The 21,402-nt window shown below is 40.2% G+C and overlaps 1 protein-coding gene across 5 annotated transcripts in view; it reads left to right on the top strand.

Moving 5' to 3' along the window:
* ca8 (carbonic anhydrase VIII) overlaps positions 1-17,897 on the top strand; it is a 33,485-nt gene extending 15,588 nt beyond the window's left edge. For 3 of the 5 annotated variants that reach the window (XR_006825481.1, XR_006825482.1, XR_006825480.1), the window contains 3 exons: positions 1,340-1,452; positions 9,170-9,364; positions 15,013-17,897. Coding sequence is in view for 2 of the 5 variants with exons in the window: in XM_046052535.1 (XP_045908491.1) it covers positions 1,340-1,452; positions 9,170-9,304 (248 nt within the window). In the remaining 3 variants the exon portion in view is untranslated. Of the gene's footprint in view, positions 1-1,339; positions 1,453-9,169; positions 9,366-15,012 lie in introns of those variants that run through there. The other 2 variants (XM_046052536.1, XM_046052535.1) reach the window with 2 other exon arrangements.
* Positions 17,898-21,402: the final 3,505 nt, after the last annotated feature.

Raw genomic sequence — 21,402 nt, 5'->3', positions numbered from 1 at the left:
CTCTGCGACCTGATATAATGAAATAATTATCATGCTGTTTCCTTGGTAGCCTTGGTACTGACGACATTAAGTCATCAGACATTATCTACATTTTTTTGCAATTCGGCGCCAACAGTGGTGGAATGTAACTAAGCCAATTTACTCAAGTACTGTACTTTAGTACAAATTTGAGGTACTTGCACTTTACTATTTTATGCCACCTCATACTTCTACCCCACCACATCTCAGAGGCAAATATACAATATACAGTCCCCTAGTAAGTATTGGAACAGTAAGGCAAATTCCTTTGTTTTTGTTGTTCACTGAAGACATTTGGGTTTAAGATCAAAAGATGAGTCTGAGACAAGAGCTCAGAATTTCTTGAACAAATAATCATAAAGTAAATAACATTTAATATTTGGTGGCATAACCCTTGCTTGCAATAACTGCCTCAAGCCTGCGACCCATCGACATCACCAAACTGTTGCATTCTTCATTTGTGATGCTATTCCAGGCTTTTACCGCAGCTTCTTTCAGTTCTTGTTTGTTTCCTGGTGTTTCTCCCTTCAGTCTCCTCTTAAGGAGGTGAAATGCAGCTCTATTGGGTTAAGGTCAGGTGATTGACTTGGCCAGTCTAAAACCTTCCACTTTTTTCCCCCTGATGAAGTCCTTTGTTTAGTTGGCAGTGTGCTTTGGCTCATTGTCCTGCTGCACGATAAACTTCCTCCACATTAGTTTCAATGCATTTCTCCGTAAACTGGCAGACAAAATGTTTCTGTACAAATTCATTCTGCTGCTACCATCACCAGTTACATCATCAATAAATATTAATGAGCCTGTTCCAGAAGCAGCCATGCACGCCCAAGCCATGACATCACCTCCACCAGGCTTCACAGATGAGCTTGTATGCTTCGGATCATAAGCAGTTCCTTTCTTTCTCCACACTCTGGCCTTTCCATCACTGTGGATGATGTGGAATTTGTTGTTATTGGAGCTTAATACATCCAGGTATTTTACCACTAATCCTTCCACAGTCAGGGACATGTACAAAGATTTTGTGGAACTGTGGCAAATTTCTAGATAAGGTGTACAAAATCAACCCGACACCCTTAGGATAATATACCAAAAAGATAAACCTTAAATGATTTGTATTCATTGTCCGGCTCTCTGATTGTTCCTGAGTAGAGCACCTACTCTACCCACCTTTTAATTTCTCATTTAATGAGTGTGAATATGTAAAGTTATTCTCGCCCTCACAGGAAAGAGTACAGTCAGGGGATAAAAGCAGCTTTCACTGACACATTTATTTTGTAAAGCTTTTAAATGCATTTTACAATAAATGTTTTTAATCTGCCCTCAGACCCTTTACTGAGAGACTACTGGGTGTATGAAGGATCTCTGACCACACCACCTTGTAGTGAAAATGTGACCTGGATCCTCTACCGCTACCCTCTCACCATCTCACAGCTACAGGTAAAACATAAATATAAAAAGTCCTTTTAAAGAGGAACTCCACCAATTGTACACGTTTGCCAAGTCAGTGTTTCCAGATGTTGGGGAGAACAACTGCATATGTGGAAAAGGCTTAATGGTTTAAGCCTTTTGTGGGTCCAGAGGGAGCTGTGAGGAAGTCTGATAAATGTGTTGAGTCAACGTTGGCTGGGACCAAAGTATACAAGTTTTAAAATTAAAAATAATTAGGAGTGAGGAGTTAGAAAGAAGTGAGCTTACCAGACCTCTGTAGCCCGCTCCTCTCTTCTGCTTGAGGCTAGATGTACATACATCGAGCTACTAGCATGACACCAAAATCTCAGACAGAACTGTTGGCACTGTTGCATTGTGGGTGATGTAGGTGCCAGATTTGGACAAGGAAGAAGAATGCGGAGAACAACAAACAGAATATCTCTGGTTCTGCTGCATCGTTTACCTGCTGGATCCTTGTTTTTAACTTTCCATCGGGAGTCAGACAGTAATACAGGAGTACAATGCTGAATGTGGAGAACTATTTTAGGTTCCTTCTTCCATGTTAGGAACATTTCAACTATTAAAGGGCTCACTTGTGACTGCATAATTTCTTCCTTTACTTCCTAACCAATATAGTTATTGTAAACTTCCATTAATTTCCGATTTAATTGATTAAATTGCTTTTATTTGCTTAAATCGCTGAACTCATCCTGCTTATATTTGGGACAGGTCTTTAATTCCTTTACGATGCGGGTAAATCTGAATGAATAGTCCTTCGATGCTCATTGTTTCTGTAAAAATGAACAATTCAATTGTGGAGAATCTAACCGATCTATACAATGTCCATACTGACAACGGTTTACACATTAATATTGGTATGCATGATCTAAGCAGGTTAGAAACAGCTCATGCAGGTATCAACTTTAAACAGTAAGGAAATAAACATGTCAGTGTTGCGTATAGCTTTTTCCACTGTCCCAAAGTAGCCAAGAAAAGTGATATCAAATACTAGATACAGATACAAATTTACTGAACAATTTAGTTGTTGTTACCCTGTAACATCTTCAAGGAAGACATCACATCCTGCAGCTGCTTCACAATAATAAATAAATTCCAGTGGTTTACTGAAAATCACTGAATTGCCAAAGCAATGCAAAAAATGCTCCTCTTAGTTTAATCATTGCCAAACACTGAAAATGTGCTTTTCTGCTAACATTGGTGGATAAATAGACCTTTCCCACAGGTGACATTTTTCTTTTGTAATCGTAGTAAAACCACTTGTGTAGCTAATGACATGAATGATGGTTGCATGTGTCAGTTCCAGCGCACTGGTACTGAGCATACTAGCTCACTAGCACACAAAAAATGGAATGAAACCATCATTAATGTAAGTTAAACATTTTTTACAAACATGGCTGGATATGATGTTCACTCTTATAAGTGTAAACCTCAGTGCTGTCTCAAATAATCTGTGTTTCAAAATTCAGGTGTTTGCATGAAAGAGGTGGTATTATGCTAATTTTCAATCTTATTTAGGGGTTGTACCAGAACAGGTTAATTTTCAATAAACACCATATTTTTTTTAATACTGCACATTGCTGCAGCTCCTCTTTTCACCCTGTGTTGAAGGCTTCGTTTTAGCTATGGAGTGATACATCTTGTCTCTAAATGATCTTTGTTGGGAGTTGCACATGCGCAGTTCCTAGTTAAGGTCTACTAGCCAATCAGAAGCAGAGAAGGGCGACCAGCTTGGCAACATGGACTGGAGCATGTTTCAGAGCGGTGAGTTATTAATCTGTAACAAAAGTATCTTTCATCCATAAAGTTTTAACTGAGCTCTGTCTCTACATCACAGGAACAACTTTATGTCCACTGACTGCCTGGAGGGTAGCTAGTGTTTGGAAGGGAGAGGAGAGCTGTGTGCTGCAGCTCGCTGTTTTCCCACCGCTGTTTTTGAGGGCGTGTTGGAGTAGCTGCTTGGCGAGCGTTATTTGAGGCGCATTTAGCTTTCATCCCTCTGACGTCACAGTGATGAAAGGGAAATGGCAGTGGGACTTTTCTTTCTGTGGGAGATGGGAACTCCCTTTGGGCTGGACTTTGGGCTTTTTCACTTTGCAAACCTATTACATGCACAAAAAAGAGATATAACTCAATAAAGGAGAGGGAAAAAGCCAAAAAGCAGAATACCACCTCTTTAACATTTGTTCGTCTGTTGTAAAACAACTGCATGGATGAGATTAAAACGTAGTAAAAAGTAGTGAATTTGATTTGATCAAGGATGCTGAATGCTAACTGTAAACCAGCGCAACAGTAAGGTCATGATTTAAATGACTTTCTTATTTTATATTTATGCAGTCGTCTGACAAATTAAACTAGTAAATATATGGCTGTCACTACCTGCTTTGTCCTTGTTTGAGCTCACTCTGTTTTCTACATAATCAATGGCAGGCCCTTTTGTGGCTTTCATACCACACAGGACCACTAACCCGAGGCTGTCTGACATTCAACATGGTACAGGAAGCCTCAACACCCACTGCCAATCAATGAGCCTGTCACATTGCCTTTAATAGATCTAAACTTTAATTCAGGCTTTGCTCTCTTCAGGCAGGTTATTGTAAAGGATGATGACAGTAATCCTCTGACATTTACTTCAGTCTCTCATCCTTGCTGCCCTCCGGCCTGCCGACCCTTTGAAATACTAACAGAAAAAATTACTTCTGGCCGTCCTCCGGCACTGTCCATACTAATGTGGATGACTTGATAACACTCCAGCTACAATATCTTTTTACAGGGACAATGCACATCAATCAACTTCACTGTAAATGTCCCAGTGTTAGCCAAAAGGATATTTATCAACTTTTGATGTTAGATTAGCCATTAAATCATCAATAAAACAACAATTATCAAGTACAGCAGAAGGAAACAGCCAAAACATGAAGCAGCTGAACAATGGATAAAAAGCTAGGCATTAGGCAATGTACATGCAAAGTAGGATGTCATCATGTATGTTTTAATATGGCCAAGCACACAATACAGGAGCATTAATTTAAAACTAGTATTATACAGTATATCATTATAAATGCTACCTGCTAGCCAAGGCTAATCCTGGGCTGCTGCATCAAATGTTTTTGTGGTTGAGAAACACATATATCACTGACATCATCACTGTCTGATTGGCAATATTTAGACACAAAATGTAATGTTTTTACCTAAAAGGTACAACATTGAACCACATCTGGTCGGACACTGAATGACACTTTGAGTCAAACGTCACTGTGAACTCAAAATAGGTTTATAGCCGTAATTTAAGAATGGAGTGGGCGATTCCAGATGTCACACATGTGTTGCCTTTGACGACACAATGAGTAATAACTAGCACAGTACAGGCTTTCATCCGTCTCGTCCATTCTGCCTTTCACTTCCTGCACACACACTTCATTCGTTTAGCTTTTGCAGACTTGCAGACACGGATGATTATTACAAAGAAACTAAAGAGTTTCTGTAATTACCAATTTTGACTTCCATGAATGTACATATAGTAGCCTATAATATTGTGAAAACATCATTATTATCAGGTTATTACCCTGTTAATGTCACAACATTACCCTACTGCTATAACAATGTTATTGTTTGAAGGTTACCACATTGTTACCAAAATGTTATTATAATATTACTAAATAGTTTTGCATTGTTCTATATTTAAGTATGTTCCCCCAATATTACCGTTTGGTTTTGGCACCTTATTACCCTGTTACATGAATTTCAGTCGAATATTGCGCAGATATACACATATTGTTTATACCAACCTATTTTCTGTGTATTATTTTTTCTATTAGGTAGTTATTATTCCTTTAGTATAAATTGCCCCAATATTATCATGAAATGGAGAGAAACAATTGCACAGATACATTAGTGTGGACATGCTCTCAGTAGATCCCTCTGACCCCTAAATACAAAGCAATATACTTTAGGGGTCATTGTCACAGGTTACATGTTTATGATTTGTGAGCAGTTCAATTGATGAGTAATAAAATGAATTTAAATGAAGCCGTTTAAAGCCCCCATCTACTCCCTCTTAACCTGGACTTTGGGGTACAAAGTACAAGAGGTATAATTTTGTCATTAAGTCAGTGAGTCAGCTGTTGGCTACAACTTGGGCCCTGTTTTTTTAGCCTTTATTTATTTATACTGTGTTAAATTGGCACCATTAAAAGTATGCTGAATTAGCAGCTTACTGTTTGCAGTGTACCAGTGGATGAAACGACAGCTATCACTGTATTACTGTGATACTGAAGTAAACTTAAGAACACAATGATTATCAGTAATGTTCTGGTGTTTTAAAGAGTGTCTTTTTTGTACCTATGGCTTCTTAGTAGATTTACAGACATTTATTTGTGATAATAATAATAATCTGGGATTGTAAATCCCACTGAATGTAAAACTCGTGTCTGTACAGTATGTTCAGTACTCCACGAGCTGTGTGTCACAAGCAGCCCAATCAGCAGGCGAAACTACAACAATTAACCTCCTCTTGTTTTTGTAACACTTGCATGCACCTCAAAACGTCTGAATTATTCTTGAGGTTATTTAAAGGCATTCTGGGAAATAAGTAGAAAAACTACAATGCAGTTAACAACACAGACAATAGTATCTACTGTATATATTACAGTATTTGACATATTTGTTAGTACTGCAAGAGTCTACTGCTTTTTCTGTATCATGTTTCAGCCCTGGCTTCACTGCAGAAGTGTTTTAAAACAGCATGTCCTGCTCACCTAGACCACACTCCACCAATATCCGGATATTATTGACTGCTAGAAGACCAAGAGTGTTTGCACAGTGCACATGTGCATGCAAAAAGTGTGTGTGTTTGTGTGTGTGTCATTCAACAGTTGCTATGCCAACAAGTGTTATAAATCCTCCTTCTGTAGGCCGGTGACACTTACAGCACAGGAATTGTCATGTTTGTTTTGGTTGATGTAATCAGCAATAAACTGTACATGTGTAAAAGTGAGAGTAGCTGCAGTCACAGTGCTGATCTTAACATTTTGGTGTAAGCAAGAAAACAACAAAAGGTGTTGTTTCTTGTAGACGACTAGATCTGTCAAATGTTAGTTTTAGTGCTGGGTAAAGAAAGCATGGCAGAAGGGTGTTCAAATTATCTTTAGGCAAATGTTATCTTATTGTAAAATCTGTCATTGTCGTATTCACTGAGTTTCCACAGCTATGAAACCACATTCAACCTCCAACCACATTGCAGCGTTTTTGTTTTATAATGAGACCTTTTGCTACGTTTGCACCTCCCGTCCAGACTAAAATGGGGAAAACAAAGACCTAAAACGAAGAAGTTTTAAAAAAGCTGCCGACCCCAAAAACGCAGGACTTCAGAAACGATGACGCAGACGCTCACGTTTGGCTCTCTGATTGGGTCTTATAAGTCATGCAAAACAGAAGTACAATGGTACTGAGTGAGTTATAGTTTTAGTAATTTTATTAAAATATTTTGAACCCTGTAAATAACACTAACTCCTGTGTTATCAGAATCAGAATCAGAAATACTTTATTGATCCCTTCTTTTGTTACAATTGCACTTGTCAACGGTAGATAGATAAACAGTATATAAATATAATAGTATAAATATAAAAAATAAAGACAAACATAAAGGTGTGTGGGTGTGTACAATGTTTGCATTATTAAGAATTATTATGGTGAACCAAAAAGACACCACTGACAGAGAGTCCAGCTCCACCCCCACAACGTCAGTGGCCTTGCGGATCAGTTTGTTGAGTCTGTTAGCGTTCACTACCCTCAACCTGCTGCCCCAGCATGCAACAGCAAACAAAATAGCACTGGCCACCACAGACTCATAAAACATCCTCAGCATCGTCCTGCAGATGTTGAAGGACCTCAGCCTCCTCAGAAAATCTGTCTCTATTTTCTGAGGAGGCTTCTTGTAGAGGGCCTCAGTGTTCTTGGCCCAGTCCAGTTTATTGTCCATGTGCACTCCCAGCTATTTGTAATCCTCCACAATGTCCACAGGGACCCCCTGGATGGAAACAGGGGTCACTGGTGCCTTGGCTCTCCTTAGATCCACAACCAGTTCTTTAGTCTTTGTCACGTTGAGCTGCAGATGGTTCAGTTCACAACATGTGACATAGTCCCTCACCACAGCTCTGTACTCAGCCTCGTCACCCTTGCTGACACATCCAACCACAGCAGAGTCATCAGAAAACTTCTGAGGATGACAGGACTCTGTGTGGTAGGTGATTTCTGTGGTGTAGATGGTGAAGAGGAAGGGAGAGTGGACAGTCCCCTGTGGGGCCCCGGTGTTGCTGACCACGCCGTTTGACACACAGTGTTGCCGGCGCACATACTGTGGTCTGCCAGTCAGGTAGTCAACAATCCAGGACACGAGGGGGGGCATCTACCTGCATCGCTGTCAGCTTCTCACCCAGCAGGGCCGACCGGATGGTGTTGAAAGCACCGGCGAAGTCAAAAAACAAGACCTTCACAGTGCTCGCTGGCTTGTCCAAGTGGGCGTAGATGCGGTTGAGCAGGAAGGTGATGGCGTCCTCAACTCCCAGTTGGGGCTGGTAGGCGAACTGTGGTGGGTCCAGAGAAGGGTTGACCATGGGCCGCAGCTGATCCAGAGCCAGTCTCTCCAGCGTCTTCATGATGTGGGAGGTCAGTGCCACAGGTCTGTAGTCCTTGGATTCACTGGGACGTGGCGTCTTTGGTCTGTCTTCTCACCTGGTCAGCAATGAGGCACACAGATGTTACATGTGGGGGAGGAGGAGTCATCAGGCTGGTGAGAGCTGTTAACCTGAGAGCTGTATGCATCCTTAATGTTAACATACAGCAGGTCCAGGGTCCTCTCCTCTCTAGTATGGCAGCTGGCAGTTACAGTTACATTCAGTTACAGTACCAGCTCATTATTGGTCCATGCAAAATAAAATCTGATGTGGTTCTTCGTCTGTGGTAGTACTTTATTCTTTCGCCAAATCATCTGTAACTACTGAATAGACCATCTGCTTCATGTTTACACCGGCCCGTGCATGCCCAGTGTACATGAACGGCCACGAGATGTGCGTTTTTAGTCGTTTTAGTATAGACGGAGATCAACTCTGATACGCAGCTAAAACGCTGGTGTGGACGGAGATCGTATTCTTTTAAATTCTCCTACTAAAATGGAGTAGTGTGGATGGGGCCTCACTATCATTATGTCATTACAGGGTATTTCTCTACCATTAGGAATACCACGTGGATCTCAGTCAGCTAAACTTTGCCCGGCCAGGTTCCTTTTACTCAGCGCTGAAAGCTTTACCACCTGAATATTTAACAGCCAGAGAATATCCTGAGTGTAGAGCAAATATTTGAAATCAAATGGAGCACTTGAATCATTCTGTGTATCTATAGAAAGCCAAAGGGCCAAACATCGTGTTTAACCATGCTGTCTTCTAACGTAGGGACCAGAGTGTATAAAAACACTGCAAAAAAGTCACACTTTCCCACTCTGCCAAGAATAAAATTCAGAGGGTGCACTGGATGCTTGAAGTTATTGGGGATCCTTTTGTCATGCAAACTAAAGATAGTGGATCAGCCACTTCAGCCCAAGAATATCACTACTGACTGGCTACTGATTGGTCAAAACTTTTATGTGTGGTGCCTTGAGATGTGGAGCTGTGACCTACATCAGGCTCTAAAATTAAATCTCTTCTGTCTGCAGATTGAGGAGTTTCGGAGGCTGCGGTCCCATGTTAAAGGGGCGGAGCTGCTGGAAGGGAATGATGGGTTGCTGGGGGACAACTTCCGTCCCACTCAGCCGCTCAGTGACCGGACTGTTCGTGCTGCCTTCCAGTGACTCTCATTTCCCACTGCCAACTCAGAAAAACTATGGGGCCTGTAGATTCAAGTATAGAAGGTAACAGTGTTACAGTTAGTTCTGCTCTGCCCTGTTTTAACACACAGTGTAATCCATATGGCTGGAGTAGCTGCAGCCCACTTAAATGAAAAGGTATTGTGCTGAAGTATACCATTTGCAAATCATTTATTAGCGTATGTGATAATAGATCTAAAGTAGTAGTAATTGATTGACTCCTTGAATATGCACTCTCTTTTAAGCTCTGGTTGGGTCTCCACCTACTCCTGAGGTAAATAAGTGGCTCTTTAGCTGATAAATGCTCCACTGTGTTCACCAGTTAGTCAAACGTTGGTTTATCAGAGTATTTACACTGAAAACAGCTGTCTGCTGCTGTGGGAAACTGCAGAGTGAGGAAATACTTCTCTTTGTGTTCGTCATTATTACTGACACCTTTCACTTTACTTACAGTTATGTGGTGATGGCGCAGTGAATAAGACTTTTGGTGTAGGATGTAGGATGTGCCAAGTTCTTGTCAGCTTTTACAGAGGAGCAATAGAAAGCATCCTGACTGAAAACATCACTAACTGGCATGGGATGTGCACGGCCCAGGACCGGAGGGCTCTGTAGCAGGTGATTAAAACTGCTCAGAAGATCATTGGTACCCATCTCCTGAGCATCAGTGATATCGGTGAGGTGAGGTGCCTACGCAGAGCCCAAAGGCTACTAAAGTACGGTACCCACCCAAGCACTGCCTGTTCACCCTGCTGCCTTCTGAGAAGAGATATAGAAGTTTCTGCTGCCACACCACCAGACTGCAGAGCAGCTTTCCCCCCCAAGCTATCAGACTCTTAAACTCTAATTCATCCTCAGCACTGCTCCAGTAATGATAGTTTATTTCTGTTTACCATTTTTCATAATTGCTTCTACATTAATGTATATTGTCTGCTATGTAGCAGAAGGGAGTTACAAAACTCAATTTCACTATATAACCTGTTATATTGTGACAAAATAAATCTACCTACCTACCAATTGTAAGTTGCTTTGGGTAAAAGTGTCAGCTAAATGATTAAATGTAAAATTGAATCCACATTTAATATAAAACACTGACTAGTGCAGCTTTAATTTAAGTAAAATAAATGCTTAAATTAATAAAAACATTTGCTGAACTTCACACCAAACACTACTCTCTGTATTGTATGTATATATATGTTAGTTCACCACATTTCCTCACAAGAGACAGACTTGTAATAGAAGTAGGCATGCTGTCCCTGAGGTATTTTGGGTCCCCTGAAACTACAGTGTAATGGATCAAGCCCTGCAAGAACTAACCCAATTCAGTTTCTAATCTTGGACTAGCCTATATACAGTATGTAGTGTATGGAGGGACCCCAGATTTAGCTCAGTAGCACTGTGGCAGGAGGACAGAGCAGAACATTTGGAGCTCAGAGGGTGTGAGGAGGGTAAAAAAAATACAGAGGAGACTTTTATACTTTGAACTAATGAGGGCACAGGACCTTGAGTTTAGGGATATTAAATCTTAATGTATCTTAAAAGTTTATTTCTCGATGTCAGCATCAAAAACAGACGAGGAATCAGTTAGCCTTGATATGCAACATAATGTCAGGGACAAGAGGAACATCAGTGGACAGTTATCTCATACTATAATACTATACGTCATATCTGTGTCACTCCACATGTAGCAGTTGACTTCAAAAAGTAATTTTCTACATTCAGTTTCATATCTTCTTTCTTTAAAGGGGTACTTAGTTAGCATTGCACTTCAAAAATGTTGAGAATCTTGCAAGAGACAAATGGAAAAAAAAGAGTTGCCAAAATCAAAGCAGCAGAAGCAGAGATGTCCTGACTTTTAATCCCTAGTATGGGTCAAGCTCTAAAACTGCTGGACCCTCCCTTCCTGCATTTCCCATAAATCAACTCATTTGTATCTTTTGTCCCACAACACACAAAGTGTGAAATCATACAGACCTGTTTGATTTTGTCATCATTTTCCTCCCTCAAAATTTTTAAAACTTTCTCCAGAGCCGAAGCGGTCAATCATTAACTCTTGAGCGACCCCAGCACTACCATATGCAGCCATACTGAAAGAAGCTCAGCTAACCATTTTTTAACCTAAACAAAACACAGGTCAAACACCATGCAACCAAGCAAAACGCATTCTCTGAAAACGGCGCATGTCCGCAGTTAGAAAACTCTTTATATTTCTAATGTCACTCGATACCATCTTAGAATAACGCATTGCATGGTGAAGGAACAGCAGCGCAATGTTCCATTCGAACATACAGTCACCATCTTGTGGCTGACTCATAGTACTGATACCAGTGAGCCTTATTCTGTTCTCCTGACTGAGATCAATCTTTCGATACCCCCACACATAACTGCATGCATGGAGCTCTTTAGACACACAAATATTCATTGTGTTTATAAATCATTCAATGTTTTGGGGAGATTTATGTTATTTGTAACATGGCTACATGGAAATAAATAGTTCTTTGAAGAAAACCTCCCAGTAACCAGTCAACATGTAAATAGTAATCATGACCAAAACATGGAGACAGCCTGAGTATATCTTTATAAAGTGTATCATAAATGTTGTATTTTAGTGTCTTCTCATCAAATTTACAGTTACAGTAGTATTCAAAGAGTAGGAGAAGACATTCAGTAGCATTATTATCTGCGGGATGTTTTTTATAATGGTGATATTGCCTTTAAAATTTAGATTTTATACTAGAGGAGGATGACAATCTCATATTTTCCTTTACTGCATCTTGATTTACTCTGGAATGGTAACAGAAATAAGTTTACTTACAATGATATCCCCTAGCTTCTGACCTGTCAAAGGAGACCAGAAACATGCACACAGGCCTAATGATTGAGGAGGTATATCTGATTCATTTGAGTATGTATTGAGTATTTTAGGCTTTTTTTCCTGGGGATCGGACTAGTGTTTTAAAAAACACCGTTCAAGTGTACTCCTCATGACTTGTAAACTGAACTTCATTTGTAAAATCTCACCTTTAAATAAATGACCCATTTGCTGAGAAGATTAGTAACCTCACTGCAAACTTTACAATGTCAAGCATAGAAGGAAAAACCCTGCAAGTGGGTGTTTTCATGTAGTCATGGTATTTTAGGACTCATGATCACATAATGACTAATACAGTTTAATATTTGAAATGATTGAATGAATGAATCATTTCCATTTCACTGAATACAACTATTTCTTGCAGTTACATCAAACTGAGAACTCCCAAAGATTGTTTACCCTCTGAAGGTTGAATTGAGTGGCACAGAAGTTTTAGAATTTACTTATTAGAATTATTCAAGAATAGCAGGCTGACAGTTTTCATTACTCTGTAACACCACTAACTGAAGATCTGAACTGACTTCAGTGTAGTTCACATACGAGGGACAGCGAGATGGGAGTAAGAGGAAGGATACATGAAGGAGGGAAAACAGAGCGGGGGAAGAAGTGTGTTGAAGGGAGGGAGAATGAGGGGTACTGTGGCGCAAGGAGGTGGGAATGCCAGAGGGATGAAAGAGGAGTAGACAGAGGGAGGGCAGGGAAAAAGAGATAAAAAAACAAAGGACTATTGTTTACAGTGTAAACGGATACTGATCTGGCCCCACTAGCACAGACCCACCTGAGACAAGACCTATGAACCAGAGAGAGTGGTAGAGAAGTAAAAGAGTAGAGGATGCTGGGTGGAGGTCACTCAGAAAACTAGCATTAAAGAAGAGTGACGTTTAGTATTTGTTAAAAACTGGTGCCAGAACGGTCACATCTAATCTGGCTATCACCAGCTGAAAAAGAGCACCTGTTTTTATGGAAAAGTATTATCCTGTCTTGCAGCCTTCTTTGTCCAGAAACAAGTCCACAGATATGCAGAGTGGCGCTTGGAGCTAATTTAAAATATTAGCATGCTAACATGCTCACAGTACTAATATGCTGATGCTAAGCAAGTATATTGTTTATCATGTTCACCATCTTAGTTTAGTGTGTTAGCATGATAGCATATGCTAATTATCTATACACACAAAGTATAGCTGAGGCTGATGGGAATGCCTTTAGTTTTGCATGTATTTGGTCATAAACCAGTATTAAGTATTGGATAAACTATTGTTTTGACTCGATGGTGGCACTAGTTGTAACATTTAGGGGTCTGTCATGGTTTTGAGATTTTATTTCCTGTTTTATTTTGAAAGTATACTTCCTCATGAGTCTCTGACTTTACTTCCATTCTTTGTGTGTTTTCCCACCTATTTGATTGTCTGCCCTGCCCTAATTAGTTTCACCTGTGTTTAGTTATCCTCCCCTTACTTGTATATTTAAGTCTGTGTGCTCCCCTTGTTTGTTGGTAAATCGTCTTTGTTTCAAGCCTGTCTTCAGTGTTTTCCTGTGTTTTGAGCTTTTGCCTGTTCGGGATTGTTTGCTTGTGCCCTTCTGGATTTGTTTGCTTTTGCTTTTCTTTTAATCTTGCCTGTCTTACAGTCTTGTAAGCCTGTACACCTTTTGTTTGACTATTAAAACCTTAAAACTGAACCAGTTCTGCCTTTGTGTCTGCATTTGGGCCTAAATCCCTTGTGTTCCTGTGTCTATGCTTGAAGTGATTGTGATAAGATCATGAAATTTTTTTACAATTCATCCTAAATTAATGGCAATCCATCCAATAAGATATTTTACTAGAAGCTAAAATCAGGAGATTATCAAATTCAATTCTCTAGGGATTATGGGTCTGTAAGTGTGTCTGTTTAAGACCCTTTTCAGCATTTTCTTACCTCTCTGCCATGTAGAAATTTGGCAAAATCTTGTATTTATTATGTTTTTTTTCATGTCCACCCCAGTGGATGACATGAGACAATGTAAAATTGTCTTAGGATTTTCAGGATTGTCAAAATGTATGGTTGTTTTAACAATGTATGTGTTAATGATACAGGTAGGTTTAGGTGTAATAGTTAGTTTTTTACTTTTATTTCAAATTATCTGTACAGTAAGAAGTCCTGAAGCTTTTATTACAGGCAGTGGCATAGCACAAAAACCGGGGCCCCATACATACACAGCCTTAGTGGGCCCCCTTTCTCCTTTATACATCTTCTGTCCAGTGGTGGATGAAGTACACAAATCCCCATAAAGAAAGACGCATTGCACATTTACGCACGAGGTACAATATCATTGATTATTTGAATCTCCCGACACTCTGCCAGGATCGGTCAGGATGAACTGACAGCAGCCTCTCTGATCATTAAAGTAATTCGTTAAAACACAAACACATAACCTATAATCTATTTATGCATGATTCATCAGGGGAGCTACTGAGGACCCCATAGTTTGTACTCTGACTACAATCTTGACCATCGGATTCCCGCAACAGGAAATGACGTTACTCTTTTACTCATTGATTTGTTTTCGTGGGGCCGAAATCTTTCTCGGTGTTGGTGAATTATTAAAAAAACAACAAAGCACTTAATTTCTGTTAAAATGCTTTGTAACCCGCATTACTGAGATTGTAACAGGTAGGTATTACCGATTTGTCTTTTGTAATGCATTATATTACTGCGTTACAACATAAAGCAATACATTACTGTAACTGCATTACTTTTGTAACGCGTTACTCCTAATACTGTACATCACATCAGGATTCTCTTCTTCTTTTCTTTTTATCTGATCCGTGTTTCCTCTTTCTTGACAGGAGAGAAGAAAGCAGTGGTGTGAAGAGTGGAATAGAGGGAGAGATGGAAAGTTGATGTGGTTGTAGATCAGCTGCAGACTGACGGTGGACAAAGAAACTGTTGATCTCACAGCTTTGTTTGTGTGTGTGTGTGTGTGTTCAGGTTTCTCATTCTTACTGTATATGTGTAAGTGAGTGTAACGTCCTCCCTGTGCCTATGTGTCTGCTCTAGGTACGTCTTGAGTGTTATTGTGGTAATCTACGAGTATGTGTTTCCTGATTAGAGGTTAGGGGGATTCACAACTTGTCAGTCAAGGGTAAACATAAACCATGTGATGTACCTGGACACACACACACACATCCTTGTACTTCTGTAGCTGTGAGGACCCTCATTAACATAATGTGTTCCCCCGACCCTTACCCTAACCTTAACCATCACAACTAAAACGCCAATCCTAACCCCAAACTAAACATATTCCTACACTAACCCTTGACTTGTAACACAACAGTGTTGAAACGCCACACCTGTTCCGGCATGCCGACTGTGGCTTTTCACACAGACGTATTTCGGCTGTTGTTTCTACCAACGTTCCCGGCTCAGAGGAGGATCTAATCTGAGCCTCTTTTTCCAGCTCTGTACCTGTCATACAGCGTAGCGAGCTGGCCTATTGCTGTAATAGTCCTAAAAAATAAGTCAGTATGAAAGTGCCTCAAGTCTAAACTTTCAAACAGCCCTTTGAAGTTGTGAGGACCAGCCAAAATGTCCTTACTTTCCAAGAATGTCCTCACTGTGTTGGTTAAAATCTTGTTCCAGTCCTCACACACACACACACACACACACACACACACATACACACACAAACCCTAACCCTCACCTTTACCTAACTTTAACCTGAACCCTAAAACCACATCTTAGCCCTCAAAAAGCCGTCTCTACCTGTTGGGACCTCAATCTTCCTCACGGTGACACGAGTCCCCATCAGTTAGTGTGAAGTCAGGTTTAAGTCCTCACTGAGATATAAGAACATGAAACACACACACATTCAAGAACATACTGTACCGCCGCAAGACACAGTTTGATTAAAAATACACCCATGTGCTCTGTGTGTATACTGTGCTGTATTTTGTGCATACACCTGAGGTTGAGTGTTCTGCGGTAGGCCATGTCTGACAAGACAACTACTTTTTTTAGCACAGTTGCCGTGCCTCTGCTTTATTTTCCTAAATCTCTGTCATTACTACATCCTCATGTTTTGATCACATTATAAAGGGACCAAAGAGAGTAATAAATTTATAAGTTAGCAAGTAAATCCTGCTGGGTTTAATGAGCTCGTCCTCTCAGAACTCCCCCCCCAAAGCCTGTGTCATAATTCATTTTAGACCAGCGTTTGGAGACTCGGCAACTTATACATTTACACAGACTACTGTTGATCACGGTCTGATTAACCCAAACATTTCTGCTTTAACTGTCAGGGTGAATGTGTTTAATTCCACTCTGGCACAGCAGTAATGGCAGAGGCACTTGAGAGCTCAACATGTAATCAATAGAGTAACTTAACAGCAGTTTGACACTATTTGCTGTAATGACTAGCTTTATGTTAATATACATAAGTGAATATAAGCAGGAGTTTAGGAGTAATCAGTTGATTTTTACCAATTAAAGTGCATGAAATGGTTTAATATTAACATTTTAATGGGTATGTCGAGGCTGTGTAGGTTATATTCTGTGTGGTTCAGCAGTGTGTGAGCGCTCCACGCAGGGACATCTGACATCAGCTGCTACTTTAACCTCGTCCACATCTTCATCTCACCGTACACTCAACAGATATTTAGTTAGCCAAACTCACATTATATTAACTTTGTGTAATGCCAAACGCTCAAATAATCATTCTTAACCCCTGCCTGCTTTAGACAGTCAAATATCAAACTTACAGAATTGTTTTGCTGCTTTAGTGTCCACAAACCTTAAATTTCAGTCTATGTGTTGGTTGCTATTTTCCTGACATTTTTCTGTTAATAGTGTTAGTATTCTCTGTGTCAATACAGGTTTGGTATCCTGTCATTGTCTAAAGCAGCTTTAACCCCCATAAACATTAAATTTACCTGACACTTTCATCCAAAGCGACTTACAATTGCTATATATGTCAGAGGTTGAACGCTCTGGAGCAACTAGGGGTCTTGCTCAGGGACACAGATGGATGTCTCAAAGTGGGAATCGAACCCAGGTCTCCCACACCAAAGACAAGCATTTTATCTATGCGCCATCACCACCCCACATTAGTGGAATACTACTTTCATAACTGTTTTAGAAAGCAGGGAGGGTTACAAGCGCAGCTTTTATGTGTATGTGTATATTACATTGATTCAAAATGTGACCTTTATCTAGGAAAAATGCATTTTAATGCAAGCTGTAAATGTGGGCAGAACCCATTGGGATCAGAAAGCAGTTGGATCAGCATCTGGAGGTGGTCAGGCTTGCATTGTGATCTCAGCCCGGTGTAAATGCAGTCAAAGGTCACCTTTCCTGCCAAGTCAAGCGAGCCTGGCAAAAGTTACAAGCAGTAGCAGTAGCTAGCAAGTCTTCCCTTGAGTTAGGATGTGCCATGTCTGTTGACAAGGCTGTCGGCCTTAGCATACTGATCCCTGATCATAAAACACGAACGAAATAACAAGAACACATTTTAATACCAGGTGTAAAATGGAGAAGACCAATTTAGTGGATGTCATAATCCAGATAACATATAGATCACATGTTATTACCAGGTGTAACTGGGGCCTGTGTGTCTGTGTGTGTACTCTTTAAAGGTACTGTGTTTGACAAACCATGCTGAAATAAACTGTGAGAATTGATGACTGTTACTGTAAAGCAACAATAAACTACAACACTGACTCACTAAAACACTAAATTGAAATGGTGATATTTTTTTCCTACTTCGAACCAAGAGAAACATGAACACTAACCTGTCACTGTTATTAAACGATAAGTCTGGTGATATTATACTATTTTATATTTTATTTTATATTTTCTTACAGTACACATATCTAGAATATACACTCACTGGCCACATTGTTAGGTATACCTGTTCAATTGCTTGTTAACACAAATAGCTAATCAGCCAATCCCGTGGCAGCAACTCAATGGCATGTAGACGTGGTCAAGACAACTTGCTGAAGTTCTAACGGAGCATCATGTGGCATGGTTGTTGGTGCCAGAAGGGCCGGTCTGAGTATTTCAGAAACTGCTGATCTACTACGACCACACAACCATCTCTAGGGTTTACAGAGAATGGTACGAAAAGGAGAAAATATCCAGTGAGCGGCAGTTGTGTGGACCAAAAAGCCTCTTTGATGTCAGAGGTCATGGGAGAATTGGCAGACTGGTTCCAGATGACAGAAAGGCAACAATAACTCAAATAACCACTCGTTACAACCAATGCAGAATACCATCTCTGAACGCACAACACGTCCAACTTTGAAGCAGATGGGCTACAGCAGCAGAAGACCACACCGGGTGCCACTCCTGTCAGCTAAGAACAGGAAACTGACGCTACAATTCACACAGCCTCACTGGACAGTAGAAGATGAGTCTCGATTTCAGCTGCAGTATTCATTTTGGAATAAACAACATGAAAGCATTAATCCATCCTGCCTTGGATCAGCAGTTCAGGCTGGTGGTGGTGGTGTAATGGTGTGGGGGATATTTTCTTGGCACTGAGCATCGTTTAAACGCAACAACCTACCTGATTATTGTTGCTGACCATGTCCATCCCTTTGTGACCACATTGCTACTTCCAGCAGGATTACGTACCATGTCACATAGCTCAAATCATCTCAAACTGTTTTTTTGAACATGACAATGAGTTCACTGTACTCCAACGGCTTCCACAGTCAACAGATCTCAATCAAACAGAGCACCTTTGGGATGTGGTGGAACGGGAGATTCGCACGATGGATGTGCAGCCGACATATCTGCAGTAACTGCGTGATGCTATCATGTCAATATGGACCAAAGTCTCTGAGGAATGTATTCCAACACCTTGTTGAAAGTATGCCACAAAGAATTAAGGCAGTTCTGAAGGCAACTTACAACTTTCTAGCGAGATGTACCCAATAAAGTGGCCAGTGAGTGTACATTCTTACAGTAAATCAACCCCAAAGACCCAAACCAACAAAGCAAGTATTGTGTGTGTATACAAAACAACAACAACACTATAATGTTGCTCAAACAATGGCCAGTAGCACTACTTGAACATTAATAGTGCCTTCCTTTCCTTCGGGCCTGCAAATCTCTCAGTCACATGCTTCTAATGACAGCATGGTCAATGCATTCAGCCTCTCCTGGATCATAGTGTCCAGGAACACTATGATCTGGCCTCTCCTGGATCATAGTGTTCCTGAAAAGTGTTTAAATTCTTTTCAAGGTTGAGAAACACCTCTCTGCACCTGTGGGTGTGGTGACAGACTCTTAAAAGTCTTCTTCTAGAGTACTCTCCTTAAACAACTGGAGGAGGTCCACAGCACTTTGGTACTGACATGGTGGTATATGAAGGAGAAGCATACCCTGATGTGTACCTGTAAGGTATCACAGACCTACAGAGAGAAATAAAAAAAATTTGTAGTGAAGGACAAAATGCCCATTTCACCTACATCACTTAAAGTCACCAAGAAGCAACATTTCCATCTCTAAATATGAAAGAACTAAGGTCATTTCAACTGCCGCTGTTGCATTGATAAAAAGAGTGGCACAATTTTAGTTTACTAGTTTATAGTGCCTGCTGCTGCCATCTGCTGGACAAAATGTGAATCCGTGAATGCCAAAAATTATTATTTAAAGGGATAGTGATTGTAATACACTTGTTAAATTCAGACAATATTTACTCACAGTTTGCTATAGCTCTCTGTTTTGTGTGTGCTCCAAAAGGAAATTTGGTTTTCCTACACAGCCCTGGCTTTGATAATGAAAACACAAAGAATGTGGAGTGGGCACTGCCACACAACATTGTTCCAGCCAATAAGCAACAGTAAGTGCTGGTGGGAGAGAGAGTTCTATACACCGGCACATTTGAATGTGTTGAACTCCAGGCACTGTGAAGATGGAGAGATGGCCGAATAAATAGCCAAAGAGTAAAAGGTATGATGGTATAAACAGAGAAGAAAGTTAAATGACCAGGCAATGATCAGGCCTCCCTCTAAAGTCACTTAGGCAAATAAATATTCATGTGGCGCAATGAGTGCATGGACAGAGTGCGCGAAGGTATGCAGGTAGGCAGTTCAATAGAGATGCAGTAGTGTGTCTGTGCAGAGAAGAAATTAAATATAATTCTAAATATGATTACATTATTATTATTATATTACATTATTATTATTAATCACCCTGTTTGTGTACTTAAGTCTGTGTGTTCCCCTTGTTTGTTGTTATTTATCTACATCTATAGTCACGCATATCTGCCTGCCTCCTGTGCCTGGGGAATTGGATTTATTTTGGATTTTGGATATTTGCCTGCACCCTTTAGATTTGTTTGCCTTGTGTTTTTGACCATTGCCTGCCTCTAGTATCTATGAACTTGTTCACCCTTTTTGTTTCATTTTTAATAAATTTACAACCTGCTGAACTCGCTCTGCCTGGTGCTATAGATTCTTGTGACGGCGCTTGGCAAATGTGACAGTACGAATTGACTACAAACATGGAAACAGAAAAACTTGGGGATTTGCATTATGACCTGGTCATAATATACTTCTAAACATAGTTCCCAACAAATGTACTATTTCCTCCTGTTTGAGTTAAGTTCTCTAAAAACTACAGTGACCAGCTGAAATTACTAAAAAAAGAAAGAAATGATCTATTTGTGAAGTTGACAGAGTAGGAAATTCGGAAAGTATTGAGAACTGAGGACTAATACATTGTTAGTTTGGTCTTTTCATGGAATAAATTGAAAAAGAAAAGTATAGAATAACACCCGTCTTCTCCTTTAAGGAATTTTTAAAGAATTAGCTGATTAACATATTCCTTTCAGTCAGCTGTCAGCACCTTGGGCTTAATCACATATTGACACACAGCCAAATTGTGTTAGATTTATCAAGGTGCGGTTGTTTGGTGTCAGGATGACAGGCTGGTTAACTCTGTTTAGTCTACTGTGACAAAGCTAGTGTCTCATTTGTTGGTATTAGATGTACTCTGCTCTGTTTTGCTTGAAAAGAGGATTCAGGGGTAAGACAGGCAGGCAGGTCTCAGGGCTTCACACAAAATAATACTTAATTTATAGAGATATGATCCTCATATTCTCCTACACTCTGTGCATGTGCAGGTCACATCCAGTGTGAGCAACTTTGGAGAAATTCACTGATCTGACTGAGCTGTGCAGCAGAGCTAGTAAAGTATAATGTAATAAACAGAATGACTGTCCTCATCAA

This window comes from Micropterus dolomieu, linkage group LG06 (assembly GCF_021292245.1).
Source record: "Micropterus dolomieu isolate WLL.071019.BEF.003 ecotype Adirondacks linkage group LG06, ASM2129224v1, whole genome shotgun sequence".
NCBI classification, from domain to species: Eukaryota; Metazoa; Chordata; class Actinopteri; order Centrarchiformes; family Centrarchidae; genus Micropterus; species Micropterus dolomieu.
This window is presented reverse-complemented; position numbering and strand designations above follow the sequence as displayed.